A 12,075-nucleotide genomic window follows, 5' to 3' on the forward strand; every position below is an offset into this window, starting at 1 on the left:
GAAAGGTGGGAGGCAGGGGCACCAGCCCAGAGGGGAGAGCAGTACTCCATCAGGCTACGGACAAAAGCTTTGTAAGTGGTCAGGAGCTCAGGTGGGCCGAGGAAGGACCTTGCACGATGGAGGATTCCCAGTCGACGACTGGCATTGGAGGCGAGGTTTGAAATGTGGCTTTCCCAGGAAAGGTCATGTCGAACATATCCGAACGTTATGGGTAAGTTTGTATACGTTAAGAGCACGTTGGCATACGGCGTAGTACGCTGGCTTTTTTTTCGTAGTACGCTGGCATACGTCTTTGTATGCTGGCATACGTCGTAGTACGCCGAGGTGTTAGACAAATTTTCCATGCTTGAAATTTTTCGAAGTATGCCAGCGTGTGGACACACGCGTTCCGCATAACGCTGGCCATAAGTTGTAGGCACGTTACGCAGTCGTTGACACACGTTACTTGTAAGCTACTCATAAGTCGAAACACGTTGAGATAATGTTTAGCGTACCCGAAACTTATTTCTAACCTCTGAGCAACGTGTTGTAGGCACGTTACGCGATCGTTGACACACGTTACTTGTACGTTACTCATAAGTCGAAACACGTCAATATAATGGTTAGCGTCAGGGTTCCAGACTCCCTGGTGTTTATTTTTTTTATTTTTTTTTGTTTCTTCGGTATGGCGGTGATGGTGACACTTCGATTTCTAGTGTGGTTATAATATAATATAATTAATAGGCCGCCACTCAACGATTTAAATCATAACCGCACTATAAATTGAAGTGTTAACATCACCGTCATACCGAAGGAAAATAAATAAATAAATAAATAAATAAATAAACTAGGGAGTCTGGAACCCTGACGCTAACCATTAAATTGACGTGTTTCGACTTATGAGTAACGTACAAGTAACGTGTGTCGACGTGTGTCAACGATCGCGTAACGTGCCTACAACTTATGGCCAGCATTATGTGGAACGTGCGTCATACGCCGAGTACGTCGAGAAATTTTCAACATGCTGAAAATTTCTCGATGTACTCGGCGTATGACGACGTATGCCAACTTACTACGACGTATACAAAACTTACCCATAACGTATTCGACGTGTGCCAGCTTGGTTCGGCAAATTTTTCATACGTCAGCATACGCTGGCTAAAACGTCAAGGTGTGACAGCGGCTTCACACTTGGATGTCTAGTGCGGTTAATATTTGATTCGTCGATCCGCAGCCTATTAATAGCCTACGCCACGTGATCGTCGGCGATATGCTGCCGCGCTATGCATAAGTTAGACTATCGTTGGGCATAGGTTGTGAACGCCGACAACACACTCAGCATTTGTTGGTACAAGTTATCTCTATGTGATTGAAACGTTCTGTGTACGTTACTAATACGTTTTGCATACGTCCAACACGTTATAATTCACCCAAAACTTAAAAAAAACATCAATAGTTCAGCGTACGACAGCATTTTACATACATTTTGAGACCTTCCCATACGCTGGCTAAAACGTCAAGGTGTGAAAGAGCCCTAAGTTCGATTTCGGAGCTTAAATTTTGTAATTTGGCTCAGTTTAAGAGATTCTAGAGCGTCTGACATGTGCGGAAATGAAATAAAGCCAGGAACGCTGGTGCCTCCAGGCGTTTATTTGCATTGCAATATACCCAGTGATTCGTAGCTTTGATGAACAGGCATTTGATAATATGAGTGAGGAAAGTGAAAACAACAACTTCATTGTAAAGAAATCATTGCGACTTGCACCAAGTCAAGGTAAGGTTGGGCAGACCAAAAAACATGGCGGCTTCGGACCCCAGCAAGGTTACCCAGGATATGCCTTAAGACCCCAGAGAGCGAGATGGCCGAGGATGGTGCCTGATAAAGGATATAATTAAATAAGGCTGTTAATGATCTTCAAAAGGGGTGTTCTAATTAACCCAAACACCCAATTTACATTCTTGCACTTCCTTGGAGTTTTCTTCATTTGCATGCAAAGGTTCAAGCTGCTAGATTTCATGGTTTTGGAGTTAGGCCAAAAAAAAAAAAATGTTGCATTGGCGTAACGGGTCACTGAAAAATAGGGTAGGTCGGTCGGGATCTTTTTTTTTTTTTTTTTTTTTCCTAATAAATCCCAAAATTTTTGGATAATAAATCCAAAAATTTAATAAATCCTAATAAATCCCTCCCAAAATCTCCCCCGGCTTGAGTACCACCATTTTTGTCGGCGGGTTCTGTCCGAAACACTTCCGGGTTTTTGCGATCGCGATCGCGATCAACAAGATACTTCAAATCGATAGCAAAAAAACAAAAAAAAAAAACGTAGGGTCGGCGGAATTTTTAGGGTCGGGCGGGTTACGCCAATGCAACATTTTTTTTTTTTTGGCCTTATGGAGGACGGACACACACACACACACACACACACACACACACACACACACACACACACACACACACACACACACACACACACACACACACACACACACACACACACACACACTAATATAGATTACACGTAGCTCGTTTCCTTCGACCTTATTTCTGCCATCATCCCTATACATCATATTTACGAAAGCCCTGCGCCATCATACAGGACACGCTATTTAACAACTCCACTTGGTTGACACTCGTTCAATGCAAAACTGCAAAGTTCATCCAATTCTACATTTTTTTTTTCCTTTCAATTTTTTCAATTTACCTCATTTCTGACATTATTATTCTCATTATTTTGTCCTGCATCTCAGTTCTCCCTCTTCATGCACAATATTTTTGTCATTCCACTGTGTACATATCCAGTACCTGATGCTTCAAATACTCTGTAGTTGATAAAATTGCAAGTATTCACAGCATACCATATGTTAAACTGTTGTTTTTGTGGGGGGGGGGGGGGGGTTCCATGATGTGATTCCATACCGTGTGGTTGAAGTGAGTCATACAACCCTTTGGTTATATGGCTCTCGTTTTTTAAATCCCTATCTCCATCTCCACTTACCCCCTCTCCTCCCTCCCACCCCCACCCCCACAATTCTTCAGCAATTCCCACACTTACACGAAGGTGGCATTTGTTAGAGATGCATCTTATATGATTTGTATACATTTCACAAACGTTGCATGTTTATATCACAATAAAAAGGTTGGAAAGCTGTGTTTATCTTCGATAAATTGTCCCAAGAGTCATTCCCTTCTCGAAAATGTGAATTCCCTCAACAAATCAGTGATACAGAATGAAGTTGGAGGAGGATAATTGAGAAAGGTAATGCGATAAGGTTGGGTAGGGAAAGGGGGAGTAGAGAAGATGGGGAAGAAGTGTGAGAAAAGGAAGACATTTGGAAGGGATAAAAGTAATGAGAAGGCAAGGAATGTCTGACATCTGGAGCGAAAGAAAAAAAAAACAACTGCCATCTTTTTGTATGTAATACTGCAGTCTCATTAACATTTAATTCTTTCAATCCGAACGAGACTCGCTCTTGAAGTAGCCTTTGAGACAAATATCTTCAAAATAACAAAAAAAAAAAAGTGTTATTCAATTGCTTTATTGTCATTTCAGTGTAATTTGTTTCAAAGAGTGTTCGTTTTAATGAGAATATACAACATTTATATGGCCTGAATCTGCCAAGTTAAAGTTACCAGATAATATAGACTTGCACTGAAAGCTTTTAAGAACATACATCGGATATGCGGCATCAATGAATGTTCAGATACCTTTGTTCCTAAGCCGACACCGCGACGCAGGAGGTCAGCAAGGCGAGGGATCAGCTCGGTGAGAGAATTGTGATCCGCCTGCTGCACACACTGTGCACACACAAACAAACAAGCACAATTGGTGCGCACATCAACGAATATGTGACATCACAGATTCATGCTTGGGACACCGGACTGGAATCCCAGAAATTGTTGGTTGAAATCTCCCTGAATGGAGCAGTATTAATGATTTGGATCATACGCTTCTGGAAAGAAAGATACAGTTGTCTCAGAAAGACTGTCACTCTCAGACTGACATTACAGAAAAAAAATCCAGGTGGCTCATTTATGGCCTTCAGGTAAGGGGTACTTTTGTCTGCCCCATCTGGTCAGGTCTACATGCTTTATTAATTCCATGTCCTCAAGACAACCTGGAATGGGCATCAGAATGCCACCTACAGGAAGGCAGCACCCCCCAAAAAATTTCCCAAACCAAATCGATGAAAAAAAAAAAAAATGAAATAAAACAAATGAGCTTGTCAAAACAAACTACTCGTGTGCTTATTGCGGATGGTCCGACAGGATGGTGCAAAGGTAGTGCATTTATTTATGAGCTGTCCAGTCTGGGTTATCTTCTTGGCTCGACTATAAACTGTGCCACTGGCAGGTGGGATGCTGCATCAAGCGCGCGTCGTCCCTTTGCACAATGAACCCCTAAGCTGGGACCTATCTGCTTGCATTTATTATTGGATGTTAAAGATCCCACAGTGTCTTTAAACGAAGAGTCAACGAGGTATTTTGCCGGGACCCTGGCCAAATAATAAATTCCTGCTCTCAACTGTGGATCGCGATTCGTCCAATTTTCTCAGATCTTCCTCAGCACCTGGTTACACTGCTTAATATCTCAGAGTGCAGTTATTGTGAGGGCAGCGGTTCCTGTAACTATAAACAAAATTCACAAACCCAGGTGTCACATGCAAGCAGCCATCGACCGTCTATGGTGGTTGTTGTTGTTGTTTGTATTATTATTACTACTATTGTGGACAAATCAGTCAATAGGCTCAACCACCTCAATCTATGCATGATAAATAAAAACGAGAATGGCACTCGGTAACACATGGATAATCTCCAAGTTTGAACGCTTTGTATCCCACTGATAGGCCGCATCTGCATCCGCACCTTAACCCAAATCTAATTGCCTTGTTCTAGTCACCTACCCAAATCATCCACCAAGTTTTATTGTAATCCATCCACAACTTTTTGAAATAGCAGGTTAAATAACGTTTTTGGCCCCATCTCTCGATGGTGAAGAATCACTGGGAAATAAAAAACCCTCGTATCCAGATCAAGATCTGGATCTCTCCTGAAATTGAATCAATTTGTCCTTGTCACACACCCAACCTGTCCACCAAGTTTCACCTGAACCCTTCCATAACTTTTTGAGATATCTGTCACAGACAGACAGACAAACAGACAAACAGGGGTGAAAACATAACCTCTGTCCACCTACAGTGTCGGGAATAATTAAATAATTTAATGGAAGCATCACGTACACAAATCCCACCGATATCTTTCTTCACCATATTTTGTACATGGATGATCAATAGTTTGCTTTCAGCCTAATCCATATATTTGTGACACCAAAATACCTGTCGTAAAGGTGTAATAACCAAACCAGTTTCTTTCTTGGGCTCCATTTGATAAATAAAATCATCATCATGCAGTTGCAACCTCTAAATCCATAATACTACAAAAAACACATGTGGATATTAAGGGGGAAATGAAGTAACCAGATCAATAATAACTAGAAAGTAGAATTTGATGTGAATGCATCAATGGATATGCCTCTGCCCACGTTAGATGTCAACCCACTGTTACGTTAGATCTCAATTGAAGGCCACATGAAAAAAAAACCCAAAGGTCCCTTGAGAGAGGGAGAGCGAGAAAAGGTGGGGGGGAGAGAGAGAAAGAGAGAGAGAGAGGACAGATACACAGAAGAGAGACATCAGATGCTTCGAACTCGAGTTATGATCTGCAAAATGATTTTTGAAGGGGACATGACCTTTGATTTTTAACCTGTTCAATCACAAACAATCGGTTCATATTTGTATTACAGTCCATAAGTGTGTTAAGTATGGTTGAAATCTCTTCAGTGGTTCATAAGTTATTGCAGTAACAGATGTTCAATTAAAGGGCACCTTACCTTCAGCCTTTGACCTTTTGAACCAAATATTTCATCAGTTCATCTTCGTATTACAGTCCATAGTTATGGCAAGTTTGGTCAAAACCGCTTTAGTGGTTCACAGGTTATTGCAGTAATGGAAATCTACTACTTTCAGCAAAAGGTCACATGACCTTTACCTTTGACCACAAAATCTTACCAGTTCATCTTAGCGTCATAGTACATGCTTGTACCAAGTTTGGTGAAAATCCCTCTGAGCGGTTCACAAGTTATCGTGGTAACGAAAATGTGCTACTTTCAGGTACAGGTCACGTGACCTTTGACCCCAAAACCTAATCAGTTCATCTTTGCGTCATAAAACACCTTTGTACCAAGTTTGGTTAAGCCTGGTGTTGGCTTAGTGGTTTGGGTGGCGGCTTGGGATCCTAGGGTCCTGAGTTCAAGCCCCATTGGCTGCTGAATTAACACCAGGGGGTTGACTCAGCCTGCCATCCTTCCGAGGTCGGCGAAATGAGTACCAGTGTACTGGTCCCGGTGTATGCCCCGGTTAGAATAGGTGTACCATATCCCTGTGTGTCGTAAGAGGCGACCAGGGTTGGCGTCAGGAAGGGCATCCGGCCATAAAACATTGCCTCAAGAAAAAGCCAAACCCCTGCACAGCAGGGAAAAGTGGCTGTAAAAACGGTACCAAGTTTGGTTGAAAAAAAACAAACAAAAAATTCCTTCAGCAGTTTACAAGTTATCACAGTAACAAAATCATCACACGGACGGACGGACAACCCGCAAACGTAATGCCTCCGGCAGAGCACAAAACACTGCTAAACCTTCTTGAACCTACCATGGTAATAGTCTCCATCAAAGGAGAACTCTTAGCAGCACTCAATCTCAAAGAGTCCATCTGAACCTGCACAAACATGACAGAACTCTCAATCAGCCAATACACAAAACTGCAATCAAATGTTATGATGTGCATTCACCATGATGTTCCTCCTTTCTTGGCAGTTTGTGTGTTAGTCAGAGATCAGGGGATGATAAAGGCTGTGTGGTAGCTTTGGCTATTTCAGTCAGCTTAATGAGACCATTTTACACACAGCTCGTTCAGCATGACAGATAGAGAGAACTCAATGTTCCTCTTAAGAGCATGCAGAATGAGCAGTACAGGACCAAAGAAGAGTATCGAAATTGCCTGAGTAACATCCTGGATAAGGTATGTCAGAATAAAATTAGAATAGATACATTATAGAAGCAAGAAAGGAGGAAACAAAAGCCTGCAAACACAAAATAATGACAAACATAGGAGGAACATGTTTCTAATGCTAACTGCATGTGAAACTAATAGAAAAATACACAAAAACAAACACACAATACAAGTGTAAGGTGTGAATAGTCAGACCGTGGGTGTGTTTTCACTTTATTAGGATATTTAAGATGTGTTAAGTTGAACTGCTTGTAATGTGGGTGAACGTAATTATATTTGGTTTGGCCTTCGGAAGACAGTCGAGACAGAAAGTTTTAAAAATTTAAACACAATTCAGGGAATACACCTGTACCCCACTCCATTGGACGTCTGAAGATCAACTCATCCAGGTGCAACACCTTTTGTGAGGAAAGCAATTTGTGAAGGATGGCTTTCACAAAATAAAGGCACGCAGGGGATAAAATTGTGGGGAGCACGACTCTGCCAACATCCTTTCTTAAAGACAGGTCTGCTTAATGTCTCGTCATGATGCTATTAGTTTTCATATCTGGAGTGGAGTCTCATCTTGTCGAGTCCAAGATCCTAAGGGACAGGTTTCACAAGATGAGTTTTGTAAAACAATCCTTGCGAGTGTCTGAGCAGCAAGTGTTTACGCGCAATGTACTCGATGAGACATCGAGCACAAGATGGTTAGCCCCAGATGAAAATGACGGAAGAGAAGCAGCTTCAAGCCAATCTCTCGTCTCAATGATTTGTATAAAACCCTGCATGTGTTGGATTTTGTCGGATTGCACGAAAAGGAACAATCCTTTCACTTCGATGGCATTTCAGAAACCTACGGGTCATGGCGTGACGCCTTCGTTGAATGAATGGTTTGAAAATCCTTTAATATGCTCTGCTGTTTGCAAGTATAGAATATGACCTTGTAATATATGGATTTATTGTTGTGTATAACTATACTACTGTTTCCATGTCATTCACCTCAAGAAGCCAAAGCAAGCGATTAAAGTCCAAGCCACTGACTCGTGCCTTGAGTCTCTATCCTTCAAACAGCATTGAAAGCCCTTACGGCGCATGACATTTTTCTCACATCTCAATTATTTGTGTTAATTTGCTCACAGGCATCTTATTTTAGTTTTATAATCCAAAATTTTAGTTATATGGTCAAGCATTAATCACAGTTAACAACACATCGTTGCCGCAAACTCTGATTGCTTTGCTGATGTTTGATTGAAAGGACGCATACATTTTGCATTGTTTGAAACACGGAATCGCCTGCACCACTTATTATTTATATATATATATATATATATATATATATATATATATATATATATATATATATATATATATATATATATATATATATATATATATATATATATATATGATTATTTATCATTTTGCATAAGTTTAACATTTTTATAAAATTTATTTGGCAAAAAAAAAAAAAGTTACAAGCTAAGATAAGAATATCATTTAGTCAACATTATGTCATAACTTGATATTAACCTTTATCTCAAGTGCTAGTGCAAGGCAGGGATGCACGGACGCTCAACTTCTGCATTTTTGGCAACTTTTGCAGTCTTTTTGGAAAGTAATCATTCATTCATGGTGCCTATTAAATACTATAATACATGTTGGACTTTGCTGGATTGCACGAAAAGTCACAATCCTTTCGCTTTGATGACATTATAGAAAATGCTCTCCCAACAGTTCAGAGCTTGGCATGCACAGTGAAGGTGTTATGAGAGGTGTGTGGTTATCGTAGAGCAGTATTGATTAGTTCGGCCTTGCGTGGAGCCAGTGCTGATGACATTGCATGATGTAAGATTGCCATTCCCTGGTTGCGAGCTGCCGTGATAAGGAGTGCCAAGAAACAGGTGGCACACATCTCACTGAGCTTTTTTGCTGTATGTATGCCTTACTCAGAAGAGGGCAAAATGTAACAGATGCTAACTGTAGTGAGCGATTCGAGCCGCGTTTAAAGTGGGAAAAGACAGTTGAAAAAAAAAATATATATATATATATATATATATATATATATATATATATATATATATATATATATATATATATATATATATATATATATATATATATATACAAAATGACATTTTCATTTCACTAAAATTTTTCCACGTACAATTTTTATGCATTGACGTACGATAGCATAAAAGCAAAGTTTTTGCATTAAAAAAACATGCAATTTCCGTCGAGGTAGACAGGTGCAGCAACATGTAAAACCAAAACACTTGGGGTGAGGTAACAAGATTATATCATAGGTAAGTTACCTGCTCGTTCTGTGATGCTCGTAGGCTCAGGTAACTCAGCACCTGAGGCTCAAGTCCAGCCAGTGCCTCGAGCAAAGCTGGCACCACCTGGGAGATATGTGGTCGAAGCAACTGCCTTGCTCCCTTGCTTACCTTCACCAGTGTACTAATGCTAAGAGCACAAGGGGTGAGCAGCACAAAAAATCACACGTACATCACGACAATAATTTAATACACCGACTGCAGAGCAATTTTTTTTAATCTTTGGCAGAAGGGAGCGTGCATTTTCAAATCAGCAACTATAAGCGTAGTTTTTCCAAGGTAAGAAATGGGTCGTGATTGCTGTGTCCGTTAAAAGCTGCTTGGTTATGCATGCAGCTGGTAGATGCTACGATGAGCCGGTGTCCATCAATATAGGTGGTTAGAATCAAGTCTACACTGACAGACAAACACACTCCTCTTGCTAGAAAGACACTTTTTGCAAACTGTCGTCATCTGATTTTATCATTAATGTACAAGTGCTGCACTCATAGACATCAATATAGCAATTCCAGAAGTGGAAATGCACTGCTGCTCCATTATTAATCACTCAATTTTTTGGCCACTTCGACGATTCATATAAATAACATATTTGCGCATCATATTAATCGCATTTATTTTAAAGGACATGGATGAGGTTGAGAGTCCACAAGAATGACATATGTCCTGCACGCGTATATGAGCACTGTGGCCATATATGAATGGTGTGTGGTCCATGGTTACCAAGATGTTTCCAGCTGCAACAATAACAAGCATCAGTTTTCTCTGTGAAGTATTATTCTTAAATTAATACGATGAAATTGGTTATTACCTGAGGGTGCGGATCTCCTCCACTGAGCTCGTGATCCCCTGGTCCAATAGGCAGGGGAGAACCCCCGTGACCGCACGCTGGCCTCTCCCAGCACTTTCCTCATTACAGAGCCGGACAGTCACCTAAACGAAACCATAATCTATTACACATTGCTGCTGTACCATATTAACTTTAATACAAACTAGCAAAAACCACCCGTCGCTTCACCGTCTCACACACACACACACACACACACACACACACACACACACACACACACACACACACACACACACACACACACACACACACACACACACACACACACACACACACACACACTTCTAGGCATTTACATCGTTTAAATCGAACTTCAAAACTTACAATGATTTTTAAGTTGCATTAAAGTGGAAATGTGTTGTCAGAAAAAAAAAACTTGAGTGGAAGTTTTTCAAAGTTCCTTTACTCACCCTCATCCGTTGCTTTACTCACCCCAATCCCCCCCCCCCCCGTCATGCTATTCGTTCATTCATTCTTTTATTTTGATCTTTAATTTAATTTATTTTGCCTTCCTAACTCCGGTGATTCCCCATGGAGAACCTAACCATGGCTGCCTTTGCAACAATCCCGATAGTTAATTATTTTTTGTTGCACTCGATGAAGCTGGTTAATTTTGGCAAATTCCTTAATCATTTCTTCACTAAATATAATTCTTCAAACAGTGGAAAAAGTTAAGTTTGATGCTTTGGAAATTTCATACATACTAGCAGAGCACCTTTATTATATACATACTAGCAGGTGATCTTGCTCCAAGCATGCAACACGTTCTTCTAACGCATACCTTTATTTGTGCAGTTTATAGGCAACTGGCAGCTCTGTATACACAAATATACTGAAACGCAAAAGAAACTTACCACTTGTTTGAAATGTAATAAAATTGTAACAGTTCAAAATAAAACAAACCAACAATTGCTAATTGAAACATTGGCATTTTATTGATGACATGTCAAGTTTTTGACCAAGATACACCATCTCATAAGTTTGTTCTGCGGTACAGAACAGCACAGGGTGCAATGTCAGTCCCCTTTCAAGCTGTTAGGGTTTTGTGTGGCCACCATTGTTTTGGATACAGGCAGTGCATTGTCGGCGCATACTGCCTACCAGTCTTTGGATGGATTGCTGCTGGATTCTGTCCCACTCAGTCCTCAATGTCTGAAGCCATCTGACTTAGGACCATCTGCCTGTCCTGCCTTGCAGTGGTGACTCTTGGCCTCCCTGATCGAGGTCTGTCATCTGCAGAGTTGTGGAGGGTGTCTCTGTCCACCAGGGCTGATATCGTCTGGTGTGAACAGCCAAGGCGACGTGCCACCTCACGGTAGCTCAATCTGCCTAGCAGTATGCCCAAGGCACACTGCCATTGATCCCTTGACAATCGTGGCATGTTGATTGAAATGCCCATTTTTGCACTGGCCTTTTTAAAGCCAATATCAAGATATCATGTGTAGCTCATTAAAATCATCCCGTACCCCTTGGCTAATCACCGACAGTCAAAACGGCTGTTCAACAGCTGTGCTATGAAGTGACCATTGAAGGTTCAAGTGACCATCCATGACCGTTTTGTCTGACGGTGAGGACACTATTGTCCACAAATAAGTTCACACATTTACTACATGCAGTGTTATTGTTGATATTTGGAGGTTTAAAAGGTGGTAAGTTTCTTTTGCGTTTCAGTATATAAATAACCCAGGTTATGTGCATGAAGCAAAAACATACCGACTGGTTATAATTAAAAATACTGGAAAATGTGGGGACAGGAATACTGTGCTGTAAAATGGTGGAGACTTCTAATACCCTCCCCCACCTCAAAGCGTTGCCACCGATACACATTTACATAGAGAATTTGCGTCCCCCACCTCGCCCCCCCCCAATTAC

At 40.9% G+C, this 12,075-nt stretch overlaps 1 protein-coding gene across 1 annotated transcript in view; it reads right to left on the reverse strand.

The window, feature by feature from the left end:
- Positions 1-12,075, reverse strand: part of ECPAS (Ecm29 proteasome adaptor and scaffold) — a 236,448-nt gene that overhangs the window by 83,210 nt on the left and 141,163 nt on the right. Inside the window, exons 34-37 of the mRNA XM_085864640.1 lie at positions 10,165-10,286; positions 9,336-9,486; positions 6,682-6,747; positions 3,683-3,772 (exon numbers count right to left, since the gene is read on the reverse strand). Of these exons, the coding sequence (XP_085720766.1) occupies positions 3,683-3,772; positions 6,682-6,747; positions 9,336-9,486; positions 10,165-10,286 (429 nt within the window). The remainder of the gene's footprint in view (positions 1-3,682; positions 3,773-6,681; positions 6,748-9,335; positions 9,487-10,164; positions 10,287-12,075) is intronic.

Source organism: Eptatretus burgeri, chromosome 2, assembly GCF_056783735.1.
Source record: "Eptatretus burgeri isolate ZD-2024b chromosome 2, Ebu_testis_v1, whole genome shotgun sequence".
Lineage (NCBI taxonomy): Eukaryota > Metazoa > Chordata > Myxini > Myxiniformes > Myxinidae > Eptatretus > Eptatretus burgeri.